The sequence below is a fragment of the Symphalangus syndactylus genome, chromosome 18 (genome assembly GCF_028878055.3).
Source record: "Symphalangus syndactylus isolate Jambi chromosome 18, NHGRI_mSymSyn1-v2.1_pri, whole genome shotgun sequence".
NCBI lineage: Eukaryota > Metazoa > Chordata > Mammalia > Primates > Hylobatidae > Symphalangus > Symphalangus syndactylus.
The window spans coordinates 16,547,582-16,569,329 of NC_072440.2; the positions used below are offsets into that span (position 1 = coordinate 16,547,582).

The 21,748-nt window shown below is 55.0% G+C and overlaps 1 protein-coding gene across 5 annotated transcripts; it reads right to left on the minus strand.

The window, feature by feature from the left end:
* Nucleotides 1-802: 802 nt before the first annotated feature.
* Nucleotides 803-17,147, minus strand: TSPO (translocator protein). 5 transcript variants are annotated; one of them, XM_063623037.1, is made up of 5 exons: nt 17,046-17,129; nt 13,868-14,037; nt 4,626-4,836; nt 2,846-2,984; nt 803-1,243 (listed from the first exon to the last, which is right to left on the minus strand). In XM_063623037.1, the coding sequence occupies exons 3-5, from the start codon at nt 4,805-4,807 to the stop codon at nt 1,055-1,057; spliced, it is 510 nt and encodes a 169-aa protein (XP_063479107.1). In that variant the 5' UTR covers nt 4,808-4,836; nt 13,868-14,037; nt 17,046-17,129; the 3' UTR covers nt 803-1,054. The 5 variants fall into 5 exon arrangements, with proteins under 5 accessions (XP_063479107.1, XP_063479106.1, XP_055108952.1 ...); XM_063623036.1 differs by lacking the exon at nt 13,868-14,037 and having other exon boundaries at nt 17,046-17,147; XM_055252977.2 differs by lacking the exons at nt 13,868-14,037; nt 17,046-17,129 and adding an exon at nt 13,467-13,561.
* Nucleotides 17,148-21,748: the final 4,601 nt, after the last annotated feature.

Genomic DNA, 21,748 nt, shown 5'->3' on the forward strand with positions numbered 1-21,748 from the left:
ATTTTGCCAATTTGAATGAACTTAGCTGCCAAAAACGAAAAACAAAAAGCCCGGCAGGTCAGGCCTGGCCGAGGGGAGGGAGCCGCAGGCTGTGTTGCTGAGTGCTGCATGGGTGTGGTGACCAAGAGCAGGACGGAGGAGCGCTGCTTGTGGGACTCGGCTCATTAACTCCAAACAGCTGCCTGGAGAGGTCATGGGTCACCCAGTTCGAAGCCGGGGTGAGGGAGTGAGTGGCTGTGACACGTCCAATCCTGGCTGCTCTGGGCCAGCAAGGAGGGCCTGTCTGCTGGAGTCAGGACCTAACCTTTCCTGCCTCTGACTCCCCCTTGAGCCAACTGGGTGTTTGTGGGGCTATCCCTGGTGCCGTGAGGCTGCCATAAGCCTGGGCCCCTGGGGGACAGGGCAGTCAGCACCCGCAACTCTGTCCTGGGTAAAACCAGCTGAGGGCCACGCACTGGGCAGGACCAGGCGTCGGACACTGGTTGTGGGCCCGGCCATTAAAGGGCCCGGGCTGAGCATCCCGGAAGCTGTGGGAAGCGGACAGGACCCCCTCCCTCCGCTGAAGCCCACGGCCCCAGCTGGGTCTGCGCCAGTGTGGGCTCCAGGGTGGCACCCAGGGCTGCTCCGTTCATCTCCTGCAGGGCTTCGGGAGCATCCCAGGAAGCGTGGGGCAGCCCCAGCTGGATCCAGCCCTGTGTGGAGAAGGCAGCCCAGGCAGATCCTGCAGAGACGAGCTCCAGTGCAGCCCCAGCTCCCCCTCTTCCCCGTGGCCAGGGGTCCCACCCAAGCAAAAAGGCCATGGTAAAGGAAGTCAAAAACTTTATTAGGCTTATAACATTCCATGTTCCGAGAACATGCTCTAAGCATGCAGAAAGCGTAGGACGCTGCTTCCGGGTGGGGGCTCAGGTGGGGCCACCTCTGAAGCTCTGCTGACCCCCTGGGCCGAGGCCCTGACAGACTAGCAGACCCAGTGGTCATGAAAGCGTGACGGCCACCACATCACGAGTGTGATGGCACCTGCTGGTGCAGCTGCAGTCCCTGGTGGGCCGGGCACTCACTCTGGCGGTCGGCGTCCGCTACGCCAGCCATGGTTGTCCCGCCATACGCAGTAGTTGAGTGTGGTCGCGAAGGCCAGCCAGGCCAGGTAGGGGTAGAGCAGGCGGGCGGCCAGCGGGCTCACCTGGTACCAGGCCACGGTAGTGGCTGCCGCTGCCCCACTGACCAACAGGAGATCCACCAAGGCCTGCAGAGATTGGGGGAGGGAGGACAGGGAGGCCTGAGGCACCACATTCACCCAAGTGTGTGTCACACTGTCCAACTCCCACTGGATTTGGGAGTCAGGAGCCTCACTCACCCCCACTCCACCCTTGAGTGACCTGGCCAAGCCCCTCCCCCATCTCAGCCTCAGTTTCCTCATCTGTAAAATGGGAACAGTCATCCCGCCTGACCAATGCCTTGTGTGGGGTGCACGTGACATGCCTGAAGTGAACTCGGTTTGTTCAGGGGTGCGGTGGTGGCTTAGGAGGTCTTGCACGTCCCTTCCCCTCTCTGAGGTCAGAGCCTCCACTGAGAGCAGCGCTGACCTCCCAGCATTACTACAAGGCCCAAACAAAAACTTGCTATTTGTCAGGTGCAGTGGTTCACGCTTGTAATCCCAGCACTTTGGGAGGCCGAGACGGGTGGATCTCCTAAGTTCAAGATCTTAGGAGTTCAAGACCAACCTGACCAATATGGTAAAACCCCATCTCTACTAAAAATAAAAAAGTTAGCCAGGCATGGTGGCATGTGCCTGTAGTCCCAGCTACGCAGGAGGCTGAGGCAGGAGAATTGTTTGAACCTGGGAGGTGGAGGTTGCAGTGAGCTGAGATCACGCCACTGCACTCCAGCTGGGCACCAGAGCGAGACTCTGTCTCAAAAAAAAAAAAAAAAAGAAAAGAAAAAATACAGAAAATTAGCCAGACGTGGTGCTGCATGCCTGTAATCCCAGCTACTCGGGAGGCTGAGACAGGAGAATCACTTGAACCTGGGAGGTGGAGTCTGCAGTGAGCCGAGATCATGCCACTGCACTCCAGCCTGGGCAACAGAGTAAGACTCTGTCTCAAAAAAAAAAAAAAAAAAAAAAAAAAAAAGAGGCTGCCAGGCACAGAGACATGACCTGGAGTCCCAGCTACTCAAGAGGTAAAGGCGGGAGAATCAATCGTTTGAGCCCAGGAGGTCGAGTCTGCCCTGGGCAACATAGCGAGTCCTCATCTCTTAAAAAAGTTTAAAACTTTAAAAAAGAAGCAGTCAGCCGGGCGCAGTGGCTTATACCTGTAATCCCAGCACTTTGAGAGGCCAAGGCGGGTAGATCACCTGAGGTCAGGAGTTCAAGACCAGCCTGGCCACCATAGTGAAACCCCATCTCTACTAAAAAAAATAAAAATAAAAATAGAAAAATTAGCCGGAAGTGGTGGTGCACACCTGTAGTCCCAGCTACTTGGGAGGCTGAGGCAAGAGAATTACTTGAATCTGGGAGGTGGAGGTTGCAGTGGGCCGAGATCTCACCACTGCACTCCAGCCTGGGTGAGAGAGTGAGACTCTGTCTCAAACAAAAAAAAAGAAGCTGTCATGCAGAGGGGCCAGTGACCCTGCCCACCCAGTACCAGGCTTCGTGTGGGTTTTCCTACACAGTGGTCCCCAAACCCACCCCTGCAACCCCTTCTGCCTTAATAGCTTCCCTCACTGGAGGAGTCAGTAGAGGGGAGGCTCCAGGGTGTGGGCTGCTTACCCAGTGTCATATGTGATGCCCCATGTCCTCTAAGGGTCGGATCCAGGGATCAGGGACACATGCCATGGCCACACTTACCCAGCCCATTTGTCGGGCACCAAAGAAGATGGGGGGCCACGCCCAGTTCAGGGCCAGCTGCCCGGTGTAGAGGCCCAGGGGAACCACAGCCTCCTCTGTGAAGCCTCCCAGCTCTTTCCAGACCAGGTAGGAGCCATACCTGAAACAGAGGCCACAGTTCAGAGCACCATTAGGAACAAGGCCAGGAGGCTTGCCCACCTCCAAGTGACACAGTGATGGCTCATACATGACCTGACACTGACTGCTGTGTGATCTCAGGGAAGTTGCTTGATCTCTCTGGGCCTTCATTTTTCATAGGGTTGCTGTAGAGAGTCTAATTAGCACATTGGCAGTGCTTCGTGCGATATCCAGCATATAGGACACTCAATAAATACCTGCCATTATTATCACTGTCACTGCTATGAAAGGGAAGCACATGGTGTGAATAGGTAGGGAGGAGGCTCTTAACCTAGCCAGGGCACTGCATAGAGGATGGGACATTTGGGCTGGGCCTTAAAGGATGAATAGGAGTTTTCCAGGGGAGGAAACAGGACATGCAAAGGCTTTGAGACAGATGTGAGACCCTGAGTCAGTCTGTGACTGCAGGGTGAGGTCCAGGGGGAGGCCTGGTCATGGGAGCTGTTAACACAGGGCAACAATAACGCCACCAGTAATAGTAGCCGATGCCCTCCGGCACTCACAGGAGCCAGGCCCTACCACTTCCCGAGCATTCACTCATTTCAGCCTCCTGATGATGCCGTAAGGCAGGCAGTATCAGCACCCCCTTTCAGTGAGGAGACTGAGGCACAGGCGGTGAAGTGACTGAGATCTCTTGGCAGGCCATCAGTGGATAAAGTCTGGTCGGCCAGGGCCAGAGCCCCAGTTCTCTCCTACTAACGAGGGGTTTGCCTTATCCAGAGCCACAGGGAGCCCCAAAAAGTTCCCCCGAAGAGAGACGGACTGGGTGGTGTAGGAAGGCCAAGCGGGGTGCGGACACTGGAGCCAGGAAAGTGCAGGACCCTGGCTGGGCAGGGCCTGGGCCGGGAGGGGTGAGGCCCAGGTGACAACCCAGGTTCCAGGACCTTATTCACATCAGAGCCAGGCACCTGGCCTGGCCTCTGCTATCCGCCCGCTAGAGTGCCTGGCACCTGTGTCCCCAGCCTGCACTGCGCTGGCACAGAACCAGGATGCAGGGAACATTCCAGAAGGCAGTCGATTCCCTGCCTCCTGGGTGCGGTCCCCACTACAGCCACCAAGAGGCGCCCTGCCCCTCCCAGCACGTCCTTTCAGGGTGGAATTCCCCTGGTGTAGTCCCAGGGGACTCAGGCCAGACTGAGCCTGAAGGGGGCTGTGCGGGGTCCACACTTGCAAGCCCTGTGTCCTGGGGAGGCCCTTTATCATGGGGGTCGTTGAATATGAATGAGATGAGCCTGGTGCTGGGCAGGAGTTCAACAAAGGAGCTGCTCTTGGGGCTGTTGCTGCCGTTGTTAATCTTGGAAAGCGTCCATGCCGCTGCCCAAGGCCAACCTTCACACACTACGCCGGCCTCCGCCTGGAGCTGTGAACATGGCGGGGATGCCAGGGTGGGGTGAGCATCTGACCCGTCCCCCCAGGGGCCCAGGAGGAGAAAGTTCTGTTGTGCAATCGACAGGCCCACGGCTTCCCCACCCTGGCTTGTCAAATGGGGCTGGGGAAACCATGCCGTGGCCCATGGCCCGCCTGGAGGAGACCCTCTGTCCTGGGCCAGGCCTCCCCTTGCAAAGCGCCAGGCTCATCCCCAGGCCAGTGCGCGCCCACCTACCCCATGGTCGAGTAGAGCGTGCCCCAGATGGGGCCCAGCACCCAGTGGGGCGGGTGCCACGAGGGCTTCTGCAGGCCGGCGTACCAGCGGAGACCCTCGCCGTGGACAAAGCGGGAGCCCACGAAGCACCCCAGGCTGGGCGCCAGCGTGAAGCCCATGGCGGACACCCAGGGCGGGGCCATGGCTGCTGCAGCTGCTGTTCAGGGGAGCTCTGAAAGAGAAGACAGGGCTGGGTGAGGGCATTCCTGAGGCCATGGGGTCAGGCCTGTGTCTCCTCCAGTGTCCCCGAAAGGCCTGTCACCCACAGATCAACCAGTCAACTGATCAGGAGACGCAGAGATGTGCGGGGTGGGAGTGGCTGAGTGAACGAATTTCCAGCCTTGCTTCTGCCCCAACTGCCTGGCCTCACCTTTGCCCACCCTCACCTCGACCTTGGGTCTCTGGCACTGACCTCTCTCTGCTGCCTCTTCCAAGGCCAGTTTGGGTCCCTTCCACCAAGAAGCCTTCCCAGCCTGCCTCCCTGGGCCAAGTCCCCGCCCTGGGAGCTCTGCCAGGCCAGTGCTTTACATTCACCTTTCACTCACTCACTCATTCATTTGGTGACTGGTATCAGACAGAATTTGGGTCAAATCCCTTTCCTCACTGCCTCACTGTGACCTCAGGCAAATCACATCAACTCAGGGCCTCAGTTTCCCCCTTGGTAGAGTGGGATATCAATGCTCACCTACCTTGAGCACAGCTCAGTACACAGCAGCAAGGAGGGTCTCTACACAGCTGTTTCAGCACCCCACACGGGCCCCAGTAAAACCACCGCCCCTTCCCCATGCACTGGAGACGGAGAGCAGCCTGCCTGGGGCCACACTGCACTCTGGGCCACGCTCTGCCCTGGTGGCAATATGGCTCCCACCTTGACCTCATCAAAAACCGAAGGGCTAAGCTCCCACTCACTCTGATTCTAGGTGGAGAATCAGGGGCCGTCTGCTCTTGTCTGAGACAAGAAGCCACACAACCCGATTCAGTTCTGCCAACTTGCAGCAAGGCCTGCTGGGGCGAGGGCTGGGACCCAGGGAGGCACGGGGCTGGGGAGGCCCTGAGTGGGCACAGACTGGTGCTGAGGGAGCCTGGACCTCAGAAAGGGACCCTCTGACCGGGGACCAGGGAGGAGATGCCACAGGAAGAACAGTGAGCACTTTTGTCCCAAGGGAACGCGAGAGACAAGCAGTCCAGGGGACATGGAGGCAGCCAAGCGGGGGTAGAGGCGTGTCAGCAGAGACTGCTGAACGTGAGCTTTGGCAGGGGCAAAGGGCAAAGCTGGCCCCAGGGAGAAGGGGCAGCTGCTGGCCTGGGATCCATAGAGCTGGGTGAGCACAGAAGCAACCTCAGTGCCCAGCAGCCAGGGACTATTAAAGACTAGCCCCCCACAAACCAAGCTTCTGAAGGCTTTCTAGTAATGAGAAAGTTGTTCTCAACATAACATGAAGAAAGCAGAATATAACATTGACTACAGAATGACCCCAATTTTGGCAAAAAATGGATAACATAGATAGGCGCTTTTTTTGAGACAGAGTCTTGCTCTGTTGCCCAGGCTGGAATACAATGGCGCGATCTCAGCTCACTATAACCTCCGCCTCCCAGGTTCAGGGGATTCTCCCGTCTCAGCCTCCTGCCTCCCAAGTAGCTGGGATTACCGGCACGTGCCACCATGCCGGGCTAATTTTTGTATTGTTAGTAGAGACAGGGTTTCACCATGTTGGCCAGGCTGGTCTCAAACTCTTTACCTCAGATGATCTGCCTGCTTCGGCCTCCTAAAGTGATAGGATTACAGGCATGAGCCACTGCGCCCAGCCTAGATATGCATTTTTTTTTTCAATTGTAACCAATGCATGCATGAAGATGTTAGCCACGGTCCTAATCATAAAGCCAACGTTTCCGGGGGAATGGCTGTATGCCAGGCCAGGCAAGCTTTACCCCAACACTGGCCGTGAACCCTCACCCTGCAAGGAAGCCATGCCACCTTATGGCCATCTGCCAACAAAGACCTGAGCCACAGGGCAGTGGAGATGTCTGCCCAAGGCCCCTCCACAGGCCAGCCACTCGGGATTCCAGAGTCCACCCTTGGCAGCAGGATTTATGATGCTAAGTTCACTATGTTACTTGTTTGCCAAAATATGTATAATGAACATCACTGTATTTTATATTTTAGAGACAGAGTGTCGCTGCTGTCCAGGCTGGAGAGCAGTGGTACCATCACAGCTCACTGAAGCCTTGACCTCCCAGGCTCAGGGGATCCTCCCACCTCAGCCTCCAAAGTAGCTGGAACTACAGGCATGTGCCACCATGCCCAGCTCATTTTTTGTATTTTTTGTAGACAAGGTCTCTCCATGTTGCCCAGGCTAGTCTCGAACTCCTGGGCTCAGGTGATCCTTTTGCTATGTTCTCCCAAAGTGCTGGGATTATAGGCATGACCCACTGTGCCTGGCCAGGGAATTTTTTTTTTTTTTTTTTTTTTTTTTTTTGAGATGGAGTCTCGCTCTGTCACTCAGGCTGGAGTGCACTGGCGAGATCTCAGCTCCCTGCAACTTCCGCCTCCGGGGTTCAAGCGATTCTCCTGCTTCAGCCTTCCAAGTAGCTGGGATTACAGGCGCCCGCCACCACGCCCAGCTAATTTTTATATTTTTTAGTAAAGACAGGGTTTCATCATGTTGGCCCGGCTGGTCTCAAACTCCTGACCTGAGTTGATCTGCCCGCCTCAGCCTCCCAAGGTGCTAGGATTACAGGCGTGAGCCACCGCACCCGGCCTGTTTTAAAGGAACAGAGTGTCAGGCATCCAGCAGATCCTGGTGCTGCCACTTACTATGATTCCCTCCCCTCCCTGCACCTCAGTTTTCTCGCGTGTTGAATGGGGACAGTTACCCCATCCCCCAAGGTCGCTGCACAGATGAGCAGTAAGGATGGACATTCTTGGGGGCTGGGCATGTGACCTAAGTCCCGGCAAGAAATGTTCCTGTGTTCTCCCTCCCCCTCCCCCTACCCCTCCCCCTCCCCCTGCCCCTCCCCCTCCCCTGCCCCTCCCCCTCCCTCCTGCCCCTCCCCTCCCTCCTGCCCCTCCCCTCCCTCCTGCCTCCCTCCCTCCTGCCCCTCCCCTCCCTCCTGCCCCTCCCCTCCCTCCTGCACCTCCCCCTCCCTCATGCCCCTCCCCTCCCTCCTGCCCCTCCTTCCTGCCCTGCCCTCCAGCTTCAAGGGTACACGTGCTTATGGGGTGGGGTTGGGGGTCTGATGTCACCACACATATGAAAGGCCACCTTCCCTGGGGCAGGAGGTGCTGCTGAGCACTGGCCCTGCACCACCGCCAAGTGGATATGGAGCTCTGGACCATAGCCCTGGGACCACCTCCCAGCTCAGCCTCCCACGACATCCTCTCAGGTAAGCCCAGGCCAGCTCAGCCTACGCTCATTTGGGCAACCAAGACACAACCGCTGCTCTGCTGGAGCCTGCGTGAGTCCACAGCTGAGTGACATTGCGGGGGAACCATAAGGAGCCTCATTCAGCCTCCACTGGAAACGAGCCGGACCAGGTGCCTGTACGTGCCTTTTCCCAGGACACCCCCAGCTGAGGCCCAACTGCCCCACACTGATGGCCCGCTCTCACTCACAGGTGTCCCTGTCCAGGCAAGCAAGGTTAATACCACCAGCATAAGACACGTGGACATCCCGAACCCCTTGATATGACATGGAAGCTGGTGCGCTTTCAGTGATGTTCATGCCACAAATGGAAACCCCCAGTGCAGGCATGAGCCACTGTGCCCAGCCTAAAATTAACCATTTTAAAGTGCACAATTCAGCAGCATTTGTATATTCCCAATGTTGTGCAACCACCCTCTGTATTAAGTTCCAAAGCATTTTCAACCCCATCAGCAGTGGCTCCCCTCGCCCTCCCTCCCACCCCTGGCAGCCAGCAATCTGACTTCTCTCTGGGGACTTGCCCATCCTGGACATTTGGTATCAATGGAATCATGCAGTGTGTGGCCCTCGTGTCTGGCTTCCTTCACTGAGCGCCATGTTCTAGAGGTCCTCACCTTGTAGCATGTGGCAGAACTTCTCCCCACGATTGTGTCACCTGGCTCCAGCACCCAGCCAGGGCCAGGCACACACTCGGCCCTCAGGAAATCACAGTGGGACTCCCCCAGTATTCCAGCTGACAGGGCCTTAGAGACCACCATCCAGGTCCCCCGTTGTATAGAACGAATTAAAGTCACAGAGGCATGGTGGCTTTCCCAAGGCCACAGCAAGAGAGCAGGGTCTGGAGCCGGTTCTGAGTCCCGTGCTCACACTCCCACCCCAGGCTGCCCCCTTCTCAGGCCTGGCTGTGGTTATGACCCACAGGGCCAAGGGGCTCAGAGGGTCTGTCCCACCAGAAAACAGGCGGTGAGATGCCCCACAAGGAGAAAGCCTGGTGGGGGGCGGGGAGTTTCCTAGGGCCTCTGGGGAACTGCCCGGCTCCTGAATTGCCCAAATGGGGAACAGGTGGGCAGGGGCGGTACCCCACCATGATGAGTCATGCTGAGCCAGGCTAGGCAGGATCCAGAGATCTGCTCTGGGATGAGCCCAGGGAAAGCTGGGGTGGGCCAGGCCAGGGGGCACACATGGCAGGGACAGGACTCAGGCTCAGGCAGAGGGGTGAAGCCACCTATACACCCTTTGTCTCCTTCAGAAAGTGAATCGAGATCCAGACCTCGGCTCTGCCTCCATCCAAGGCTCGTCTCTGGGCCTGGCTTCCTCCAACGTCAGGTGGGTAAACCGCTGTGTCTGCTTCTTGCGGGGCTGGGGTAGCTCAAGGGAGGAAGGGGTGGGACAACAACGTTTCCCTGAAAACTCCAGAGAAGAGAGGGGTTGTGGGTATCAGTGTGGGGCCACTAGCTCCATTTCCTCCAGGGGAAGACAGGGCCTCAAGGCTTGGACCTAGGACGAGACCCTATCAGCCACGAGAGCCCTGGACACTCCACAGGTGAAAATGCCCTGCACGGAGCAGCGCCGCCAAAACGGGCAAGATCAGGGCAGGGTGGAGGGCACAGGACGTGGAGGCAGGAGAAGGCTCCAGGCCTTGCTCAGCTGTGGTCGTGCACGGGCCTCTGGTAGGCAGGGGCCTGCGTGGTGGAGTCCGTGCTCGTCCCGACGGTCACCGCCTTGTTCAGTCCCCACAGCAGCCACAGGGCACCAGCTGCTTCTCCCTGAGCCACGCGGCCCACTCGGCCTCCACGGTGGCCTCGTGACTGGTCCCATTTTCCAGATGAGGAAACTGAGACATGAGAAGTCACAGAACTTTCTAGGTCTGAGTGACTCCAAAATCCACCCCACCCCTCCCTCTGAGCTGGGTGTCTGCCAGGCTGCTCTGGGCCGCATGGCCACTTGCCAAGAGCTGTGTCACCACCCGTCTCAGCCTCCTTCCTCATCTGAAACAGGGCTCATAAAGCCTGCAGCGCCAGGACTGGACCCACAGGTCCACAGGCCACTCCACCCCACCTCTGAACGGCGCCAGAAGGTTTTCTCAGGGCCAGTAGCATCACTGTCTCCACCTGCCGCGGCAACATCCCAGCCCCCACAGAGCATCAGGCCCCGCAGGATCTGAGCCCTCCCCCACCAAGGGTGGGACCCAGGGTCTCCAGGTCTTGTGAGGCTTCGCTCCTGGCCCGAAGACCCTAGACCCATCGCTGCCCCAAGGTATCTCCTGGGCCTCTGTCCCCATCTATGAGGTGGTGGTCGAGCCAGTGGGTTCCAGGGTGTCTTTCTGTTCTCAGAGACCTCCCTATAGGTGACCCAGAAGGCCAGGCACGCTGGCTCACACCTGTAATCTCAGCACTTTGGGAGGCTGAGGCGGGCAGATCACCTCAGGTCAGGAGTTTGAGACCAGCCTGGCCAACATGGTGAAACCCCGTCTCTACTAAAAATACAAAAACTAGCCAGGTATGGTGGCGCACGTCTGTAATCCCAGCTACTCAGAAGGCTAAGGCAGGAGAATCACTTGAACCCGAGAGGAGGAGGTTGCAGTGAGCCAAGATTATGCCACTGCACTCCAGCCTGGGTGAAGAGCAAGACTCCGACTCAAAAAAAAAAAAAAAAAAAAAAAAAAGAGTTTGAGACCAGCCTGGCCAACATGGTGAAACCCTGTCTCTACTAACAATACAAAAATTAGCCCGGCATGGTGGCACGTGCCGGTAATCCCAGCTACTTGGGAGGCAGGAGGCTGAGACGGGAGAATCCCCTGAACCTGGGAGGCGGAGGTTATAGTGAGCTGAGATCGCGCCATTGTATTCCAGCCTGGGCAACAGAGCACGACTCTGTCTCAAAATAAATAAATAAATAAAGCAAACAAACAAAACAAAAAAAAAGAAGGCGACCCAAAAAGAGAGTAAGGAATGTGTCCCTTCTCTGATCCCCACCCCCACCCCCAGCTGCACCCACTCCCCTGAGCCTTGTCTCTCCAACGAAGCCACCACTGTCCCAGGGACTTGTTTTCAGGCTTTTTAAAAATGATTCATGGCTAATCGTCCTCATCATAACCTTTGTGTGCATTTTGCATTACGAAAGTAACCAGTGGAACAGCCCACAGGTCTGGGAAAATCCACAGCCAACCTGGCCATCGAGTGGCCTGGGAGAGGGTAGGGTGAGGGTGGGGTGTCCAGGGGGATTTGGTTCTGTTAAGAAAGACGACTTCCCTTTCCTTCAAGGTTCGGGGGTTAAACTTTTTTTTAGTAAAAAATAAAGAAACAGCCTGGCCGACATGGTGAAACCCGTCTCTACTAAAAATATAAAAATTAGCCAGGCTGAGGCAGGAGAATCACTTCAACTCAGGATGTGGAGGTTGCAGTGAGCCCAGCTGGAGCCACTGCACTCCAGCCTGGGCAATGGAGTGAGACACTGTCTCAAAAAATATATATATAAATAAAAAAAAGAAATTAAGAATGGCTTCCCTAGTGGTCTAGTGGTTAAAAAAAATAAATAAAAAAGACTACCGTTTTAAACAGAGAGCACATCCAAGCATTGTTTGCACAATCAAAAGTAAAGAAAACACAAATAAGCCAGAAACGGTGGCTCATGCCTATAATCTCAGCACTTTGGGAGGCTGAGGTGGGAGGATTGCTTGAGCCCAGGAGTTCTGCGGGAGACTGCAGTGAGCCGTGATTACATCACTGCACTCCAGCCTTCGTAACAGAGTGAGACCCTGTCTCAAACAAACAAACAAAAACAAGAAAGGAAGGAAGGAAGGAGAGAGAGAGAGAAAGAAAAGAAAGAAAGAAAAAGAAAGAGAAAGAAGAAGGAAGGAAGGAAGGAAGGAAGGAAGGAAGGAAGGAAGGAAGGAAGGCGGAGAGAGAGAGAGAGAGAGAGAGAGCAAGCAGGCAGGCAGGCAAGTGAGCTAGAGTGAAAAGTAGGCTCCCTCTCTGTGAGCCCAAGCCCCTCACCCCACCTGGAGAACCCGCTGTGAATACTTTCTGGATCGTGCCTCATGCCAGGCACAAGTGTGTACAGACGACAGGACACAGCACATGTACACACACACACACACACACACACACTCCCAGGAAAGAAAGTGGTCCTCGGGGCACAGTGGAGAAGGCAGGCTGGGATCAGACTGCACGGGTTCTGGCCCTGGCTCCACCACGCCAGCTGCATGACTCTGGACAAAGGCTTCTTTGGCAAGCCTCAGTTTCCCCCAGTTTCCAGCACTCCCCTGGGGGCCTAGGATTCCCGCGGAGCCTCCCTGTGGGGCTGCCAGCAGCCAGGTGGAGACTCAGGGGCCGCCTTCCCCTGCTGGGCTGAGGCTGGCTCTCCTGCCCTTGCTACATGGCCCCTTTCACCGCCAGTGGAAACCTGCCTCATGCTGCCCTGTCCTGGGCCCCACCAACTCCACAGAGACGCCGGGCCTCGCCCACGTTCTGGCAGCAGGCCTTCATGGGCAGGGCTTGCTGTGTGCCAGGCAAGCTGGGCGGCTGCTTCCTGTACACCACCACCCCTGATATCCTTGCCCTGCCTGGGCCCATTCTGGGACAGCCTCAAGTCCTGTCTCTCCCACCGTCCAGCCCAGGGCACACTGCTGGTATCCCGTAGCGCCGGCCCCTGGCAGGCTGGCCGGAGGGGCTCCAGGCCCACGCCAGGCCATGGCCTCTGGAAGCTGCCCTGGCCAGCAGCGTGTTCACAGCAGGAAGCCCCCGCTTCTCCCACCTGGGCTCCGGCTTCTTTTCAAGGGGCAGGGGAAGCAGACAGGTCCCAGAGGCTGCTTGGCTCACAGTAAGCCCCGTCTAGGCTGCAACGCACCTGAGCCCCGCACTGGGAATCGAGGGCCAGGGGGCCTCTAACCGGCTTTGGGCAAAATAAACTTCCCCGATCTGGGCTGTTCTCCACTATGAAACGGGGTGTCTCGGGGATCAGGAGCCCGAGGTCTCCCAGATATTCTGAGACCCTCAAGGGAGCTCCGCCTAGGATTGCCCATCCGCGGAATGGGCGGGAGAGGGAGCGTTGGCCACTCCTGGGACCGCGCTTCCTGCAGGAGAAGCCGCGCGGCCAGGGGCGGGGCGTGGCAGGGTTGTCCAAGTTTCCCCTCCCGAACCCCCAGCCGGAGGCGGCCCGCGCTGGAACCCCGGCCGCGGAGGCCCAGACTCGGCTGCCCGCCGCCCCCGCCCCTGACCCGGTAGCCGAGCCCCAAGCGCTGCCCCGGGTCGCAGACTGGACTGGGTGTCCAGTCTGCGGCTCCGGCCTCAGTTTCCCTCTGTCCCGCGGCGCTGTCAAGAGTCGCAGCCATGCGGGCCCCCACTGCCCGCTGCCCCCTCCGCGTCCCGTCCTCACTCACCAGCGGCGAGGGCACGCTCCGGGAAGGGCACTGCCTGGCAGGAGTTAGTCCCCGCGTCCGCCCCGCCCCTCCCAGCCGCCAGGCCCCGCCCCTCTCAGCCGCCCGGCCCCGCCCCGCCCCGCCTGGCAGCCCGGGCCCTGGGCCCACTCGCGTCCCCGCGGGACCGGGAGCTCACTCCTCAAAGCCACCTCTCCCGCGGTACGCGCTTCTGCCTCCCCCCGGCCACGAGCGAGTCTTTCGGCTCCTCCTCCCCCTGGTGACCGGTGACGGCTGCTCGGCCAGACCCAGCACCTAAAACGTTGCCGTGTGTCCAGCCAGCGGGTCGTTTGTCGTCTCTTCTAGCCTCACTTTTCCCACCTATAAAACGCGGCAACAAGACCGATCTCCGAGTGGGGAATTACCTCTCCTGAGACCAAGGCCCTGAGCGTCCTGCTGCCCAGCAGCCTTGGCCCCATTTCCGGAGCACCCCAGTTCCTTGAGCTGTTGACCCAGGGCACGGAGGCAGCGCGCTGCACTCTTAGTCCTGGCCCGGCCACTTTCTGACTGGTTCTCTGGGCCTCCATCTCCTCATCTGTAAAATGGGCACAAAGTCGTGGGACTGATGAGGCCGCAACGCGGTGATGCAGACAGGACACCCCTCAGATGCTCGGCTCTCAGTGAGGGGAGGCTGCCATCATCACAGCCCAGAGGTGGCCTCCAGCTGCCCAGGTCCACTCCCATGCAGGGTGTGTCCAGCCCCAGGCCCTTGGCACTGGGGCTGTCTTGCTGCAGTTCAAGGCTGTCCCAGCTCCCTCCGGCCAACTCAGCTTGGCAACACTCCATCAGCCTGAACCAGCCACATTGGCCCAAACGGATCCTGCAGGGGCCAAGGAGAACTGTGGCTACTTCTACCCAGACAGAGAAGCCTCCTTGGGGACCAGCCAGGCTGCCGTATGGCTTTCCTAGGACCTGGCATTTTTGCCTTTGTGAGCCTCTTCCTCTATTAAAAAACAAACATATATAATCTATTTTTGACTGTGTTGGCCTAAAGACAAGGATAACGCAGGCTTGGTTCCATTCTTTTTCTTCTGGGCTTTTTTTTTTTTTTTTTTGAGACGGAGTTTCACTCTTGTCTTCCAGGCTAGAGTGCAATGGCACAATCTCGGCTCACTGCAACCTCTGCCTCCTGGGTTCAAGCGATTCTCTCCTCCCTCAGCCTCCTGGTAGCTGGGATTACAGGTGCCTGCCACCACGCCCAGCTAATTTTTGTATTTTTAGTAGAGATGGGGTTTCACCATGTTGGCCAAGCTGGTCTCGAACTCCTGACCTGAGGTGATCCACTGCCTCGGCCTCCTAAAGCGCTGGGATTACAGGCGTGGGCCACCGCGCCTGGCAGCTTTTTTTTTTTCTTTTTTAAAATTCCTTCTGGCCAGCCGCGGTGGCTCACGCCTGTAATCCCAGCACTTTGGGAAGCCGAGGTGGGTGGATCACTAGGTCAGGAGTTCAAGACCAGCCTGGCCAACATAGTGAAACCCCATCTCTGCTAAAAATACAAAAATTAGCCGGGCATGGTGGTGCATGCCTGTAATCCCAGCTACTTGGGAGGCTAAGGCAGGAGAGTCTCTTGAACCCAGGAGGCAGAGGTTGCAGTGAGCTGAGACGGTGCCACTGCACTCCAGCTTGGCCACAGAGCAAGGCTCCGTCTCAAAAAAAAAAAAAAAATCCCTTCTTAGCTGGGCGTGGTGGCTCGCCTGTAATCCCAGCACTTTGGGAGGCCGAGGCCGGTGGATCACCTGAGGTCAGGAGTTCGCGACCAGCCTAACCAACATGGTGAAACCCAGTCTCTACTAAAAATACAAAAATTAGCTGGGCATGGTGGCAGGTGCCTGTAATCCCAGCTAGTCAGGAGGCTGACACAGGAGAATCGCTTGAACCGGGAGGTGGAGGTTGCAGTGAGCCGAGATCACGCCATTGCACTCCAGCTTGGGTGACACAGTGAGACTCTTTCTCAAAAAACAAAACAAAAAATAAAATAAAATAAAAATAAGACACACATGTGGCTGGGTGCAGTGGCTCACGCCTGTAATCCTAGTACTTTGGGAGGCCGAGGCAGGCAGATCACTTCAAGTCAGGAGTTGGAGACCAACCTGGCCAACATGGTGAAACCCCATCTCTACTAAAAATACAAAAATTAGCTGGGCGTTGTGGCGGGCACCTTTAATCCCAGCTACTCAGGAGGCTGAGGCATGAGAATCACTTTAACCCGGGAGGCGGAGGTTGCAGTGAGTCCCGATCACACCTCTGCACTCCAGCCTGTGTGATAAAGCAAAACTCAATTAAAAAAAAAAAAAAAGAAAACCCACACACGTGTATACATTACAACAATAATACCAGGTGTGCCCATTCCCCAGTTATGACCAGAACATTACCAGCGTCCTAGGAGCACCCTGGTGACCTCCCCACCCCAGAGATCACCCTAACTTTGACTTGGGTTGAACACGCCCTTGCTTTCCTTTAGGGTTTTCTGAATCCCACCTGGGTGTGTTTCCCTGAGTACTATGTGTGCAGAGAGGCAGCACACCCCCGGCTGGGGCAGAACAGGCGCCATGTCCAGGCCAGAAGACTCCCGGGAAGATAAACTCAGCTGAGTGCCTGGGGTACAGGCTGGGCCCAGCCTCTGTGGGCACTGACAAGAGGCCCCTCTGGGGCAGGCAGAGGGCATGGTTGTGGGTGGGGCTCCCCTGTTAGGACGTTGAGCACAGCTGTGGCATGGACATTCAGCAGGAAATGGTCAGGGGCATGAGCTGTTCTGTCTCTTGCTTCTGAGCTCACAGTGCCCTGAGGAGTAGGGTGCTCAGGCCTCAGGAGCAAGGTGAGGCCTGTCAGGTGGGCCATGTGTCCTCAGCAGACCCAGGCAGCAGGGCGAGAACAGGGCTTCCTCAGCCTGATAGGGACCAGTCAGGTGCAGGCAAGAATCTGGGCCAGGGCCAGGCGCAATGGCTCACGCCTGTAATCCCAGCACTTTGGGAGGCCAAGGTGGGCGGATCACGAGGTCAGGAGATCAAGACAATCCTGGCTAACATGGTGAAACCCTGTCTCTACTAAAAATACAAAAAAATAGCAGGGAGTGGTGGTGGGCACCTGTAGTCCCAGCTACTCGGGAGGCTGAGGCAGGAGAATCGCTTGAACCCGGGAGGCGGAGGTTGCAGTGAGCCCAGATTGTGCCACTGCACTCCAGCCTGGGCAACAGAGTGAGACTCTGTCTCAAAAAAAAAAAAAAAAAAAAAAAAGAATCTGGGCCAGGCTCATGGGGCATTCTGTACCTAAATGAGCAGCACAGCAGCAGGGATGTTGGTAATGCCAGCTCTCAACACACCTCAAGTCACGCTGCTCCCCACTGGACGGGCTGCACAGGTCCAGTACACACACCATGCCCAGGTCTTTCTTCACCACCCCCGCCCCCTCCTGCACGGGTCCTTATTTCCTGGATTTCACATCTTCCTCCTTCTTGGTCCCCCCTTGCTTATGTTGAGCCTGTCCTCCAGGAGTTCTTGAGAAAGACTGCCCTGAAGGTAACATTGCTGAATTCTTGCATCCTACCCCATAGATGGCTGACGCTTGGCTGAGCTGGAGATCATTGTCCTTCAGAATCATGAAGAGATGCTGTCGGCCAGCTGCCACACTGCGGTAGAGCAGGCTAAAACCATTCTGTTTCAGAAGCCTTTGGTTGTTTTTTGTTTTGGTTTTATTTTTTTTGTAGACACAGGGTCGCGCTATGTTGCTCAGACAGGTTTCCAACTCCTGGGCTCAAGCAGTCCTGCTCCGGCCACGCTGTGGATCCTTCATATGTAACCGATTTTGTTCTTCCTGGAAAGTTTTTAAGATTTCGGGCCCCAGAGTTCTGCAATTTCACACTGATATTCCCTTATGTGGGCCTAATTTTTTTTTTTTTTCTGAGACAGAGTCTCACTCTGTAATCCAGGCTGGAGTGCAGTGGTACGATCTCGGCTCACCGCAGCCTCTGCCTCCCGGGCTCAAGCAATTCTTCTGCCTCAGCCTCCCGAGTAGCTGGGACTACAGGCGAACTCCAACACACCCAGCTTCGTTTCCTCCACTGTGCCCGCACTCAACAGGCACTTTGCCGCTGGAAGCTCATTCTTTACTTTTCAGAAGTTGGATTATTTCTTTGATTTCCTTCCCTCTATTTTCTCACTTCTCTTTTTCAAATTTGTTGTGCAGCAATCACTTCTCTTTCTGGAACTCCTATTACTCAGAATGTAGGGCCTCTAGGGCTGTTTTTCTAACTTCCTTTTCTCTCTCTCTCTCTTTTTTTTTTTTTTTTTTTTTTTTTTTTTGAGACAGAGTCTCACTCTGTTGCCCAGGCTGGGGGTGGTGCAGTGGCATAATCTCGGCTTACTGCAACCTCTGCCTCCCGAGTTCAAGGGATTCTCCTGCCTCTGCCTCCCGAGTAGCTGGGATTACGGGCATGTGCCATGATGCCTGGCTAATTTTTGTATTTTCATCAGAGACAGGGTTTTGCCATGTTGGCCAGGCTGGTCTCGAACTCCTGAGATCAGGTGATCCACCCGCCTCGGCCTCCTAAAGTGCTGGGATTACAGGTGTGAGCCACTGTGCCCGGCCGTCTTTTTTTTTTTTTTTTTTTTTATAATATCGCTTGTTATTTTAGATATACTATCTAAAATATATGTATATTTGGGGGTATATGTGCAGGTTTATTACATGGGTATACTGTGTGACACTGAAGTTTGAGGTACAATTGATTCTGTCACCCAGATAGTGGCCATAACAGTAGTAGGCAGTTTTTCAACCCTTGCCCCACTCCCTCCCACCTCTAGGAGTTCCCAGTGTCCATTGTTCTCATCTTTATGTCCAGGTATATCAATGTTTAGCTCCCACTTGTAAGTGAGGACATGCAGTATTTGATTTTCTGTTTCTGCATTAATTTGTTTAGGATAATGGCTTCTAGCTGCATCCATGTAACTTCCTTTTCTTGCCGACTTTTCTTTTTTTTTTTTTTGAGATGGAGTCTCGCTCTGTCACCCAGGATGGAGTGCAGTGGCGCGATCTTGGCTCACTGCAACAACCTCCACCTCCACGGTTCAAGTGATTCTCCTGCCCCAGCCTCCTAAGTAGCTGGAACTACAGGTGTGTGCCACCATGCATGGCTCATTTTTTGTATTTTTTAGTAGAGACAGGGTTTCGCCACGTTGGCCAGGATGGTCTCAAACTCCAGACCTCGTGATCTGCCCGCCTCGGCCTCCCAAAGTGCTGGGATTACACGTGTGAGCCACCGCGCCCGGCCCTTTTTTTTTTTTTTTTTTTTGAGATGGAGTCTCGCTCTGTCACCCAGGCTGGAGTGCAGTGGCTTGATCTCTGCTCACTGCAACCTCCACTTCCCGGGTTCAAGCAATTCTCCTGCCTCAGCCTCCCGAGTGGCTAGGATTACAGGCACACGCCGCCACGCCCAGCTAATTTTTTGGATTTTAGTAGAGACGGGGTTTCACCATGTTGCCCAGGCTGGTCTTGAACTCCTGAGCTCAGGCAATCTGCCCGCCTCGGCCTCCAAAAGGGCTGGGATTACAAGCGTGAGCCACCGCGCCCGGCCAGGCCTTTTCTTTTCTTTCTTTTTTCTTCTTTTTGAAACAGAGTCTCACTCTGTCACCCAGGCTGGAGTGCAGTGGTGTGATCTCAGCTCACTGCAACCTCCATTTCACAGGTTCAAACAGTTCTCATGCCTCACCCTCCCAAGTAGCTGGGATTGGAGGCATGTGCCACCACACCTGGCTAATTTTTGTATTTTTAGTAAAGATGGGGTTTTGCCATGTTTGGCCACGCTGGTCTTGAACTCCTGAACTCAGGTGATTCGCCCGCCTTGGCCTCCCAAAGTGCTTGGATTACAGGTGTGAGGCACTGTGCTGGCTTTTTTTTTCTTTTCTTTTTTTCTTTTCTTTCTTTTTTTCAGATAGGGTCTCCCTCTGTCACCCAGGCTGGAGTGCAATAGTTCAGTCATGGCTCACTGCAGCCTCATACTCCTGGGTTCAAGCAGTTCTCCTGACTCAGCCTCCTATGTAGCTGGAACTACACTCACGAGCCACAGTACCTAGCTATTTTTTTTTGCTTTTGTAGAAACAGGGTCTTTCAAGTATCACCTTTTGATGAAGAAAAAAGGAAACAGTCTGACTATGTTGCCCAGGCTGCTCTTGAACTCCTGGCCTCAAGTGATCCTCCTGCCTCGGCCTCCCAAATCACTGGGATTACAGGCCTGAGCCACTGTGTCTGGCCAATAATTTTCTTTTTTTTTAATTTGAGGCAGAGTTTCACACTTGTTGCCCAGGCTGGAGTGCAATGGCGCGATCTCGGCTCACTGCACCCTCTGCCTCCTGGGTTCAAGCAATTCTCCTACCTCAGCCTCCTGAGTAGCTGGGATTACAGGCATGAGTCACCGCGCCCAGCCCAGAGACCCCTTTGTTTGTCCCTTTCCGGTGAAACCCCAGATGGGTCCCAAAGTGGGGGAGGGGCATCACCCAGTGGCTAGGGAGGTGGAGGGGACCTAAAGATCTGTTTCTCAAAGGCACCTCCAAATAATCCTCTTTGTTTTAGCATTCTTTCACTCTTAGATCTAGAAGCAGCAGCAGCTGCTGCCTGTTCTTAAGTGTTTGAGGATTCTGTTGTATGCATAAGGATTGGCTCGCAGCCTTCCCCACTCCTGAGAGGGATTTAGCTGTCTGAGATCAGCTCAGTCAGGTAATACCAGCCTACCTGCTTTCCAGCTTCCAGAGATTCTGCTGCTGGGGGTCCCCTTTCCTGTTCTTCCTGTCCTTGTGGATTTATATCTTTAAATATCTCTTTGTTGTGGATTTATAGGCTTCCAGAGGCAGTGCTCTCTCTACGCGTCTTAACCTGAAAGTGTCCTCTCTGTGTGTGTGTGTGTGTGTGTATATATATATATATATATATATACACATATATATACAGATATATAATATACATATATATACATATATATAAAATATACATATATATACATATATATAAAATATACATATATATACATATATAATATATGTATATATATACATATATATAATATATGTATATATATACATATATATATATATTTTTTTTTTTTGGAGATGGAGTTTCATTCTTGTTGCCCAGGCTGGAGTGCAATGGCGCAGTCTCAGCTCACTGCAACCTCTGCCTCCTGGGTTCAAGCAATTCTCCTGCCTCCGCCTCCCAAGTAGCTATGATTACAGGCATGCGCCACCACCCCCAGCTAATTTTTGTATTTTTTGTAGTGATGGGGTTTCACCACGTTGGCCAGGCTAGTCTTGAACTCCTGACCCCAGGTGATCTGCCCACCTCGGCCTCCCAAAGTGCTGGGATTACAGGCATGAGCCACTGCACCCGGCCTTTTTTTTTTTGAAACAGAGTCTTGCTCTGTCACCCAGGTTGGAGTACAGTGGCGGGATCTCGGCTTACTGCAACCTCTGCTGCCCGGATTTAAGCGATTCTCCTGCCTCAGCCTCCCGAGTAGCCGGGACTATAAGCGCCCGCCACCATGCCCAGCTAATTTTTGTATTTTTAGTAGAAACGGGGTTTCTCGGCCGGGCACGGTGGCTCACGCTCGTAATCCCAGCACTTTGGGAGGCCGCGGCGGGTGGATCACGAGGTCAGGAGATCATGACCACGGTGAAACCCCGTCTCTACTAAAAATACAAAAAATTAGCCGGGCGTGGTGGCGGGCGCCTGTAGTCCCAGCTACTCGGAGAGGCTGAGGCAGGAGAATGGCGTGAACCCGGGAGGCGGAGCTTGCAGTGAGCCGAGATTGCACCACTGCACTCCAGCCTGGGCGACAGAGGGAGACTCCGTCTCAAAAAAAAAAAAAAGAAAAGAAACAGGGTTTCTCCAGGTTGGCCAGGCTGGTCTTTAACTCCTGACCTCAAGTGATCCATCTGCCTCAGCCTCCCAAAGTGCTGGGATTACAGGTGCGAGCCACTGCGCCTGGCCAGGCTGTGTCTCTTGAGTTGCTTTTAGGTTCACATTAGATAATGCCAATTTCCAACCTCCATTCTGTCACTAACCACCGGTCACTCAATCTCTGAGCAACTATCCATTACAGCGTTGCTGTGAGGAATTAAATAAGCTATTATCTGAAACATACTCAAGGCTTTGTTCAATAGCATAAAGATCTATTGGATGCTTATTATGTGCCAGGCACTGTGTGGTTTGTAAGAAAACATTGTAAAAGAGAGCTGTTACCTTGCATAGTTGGGAGCTGG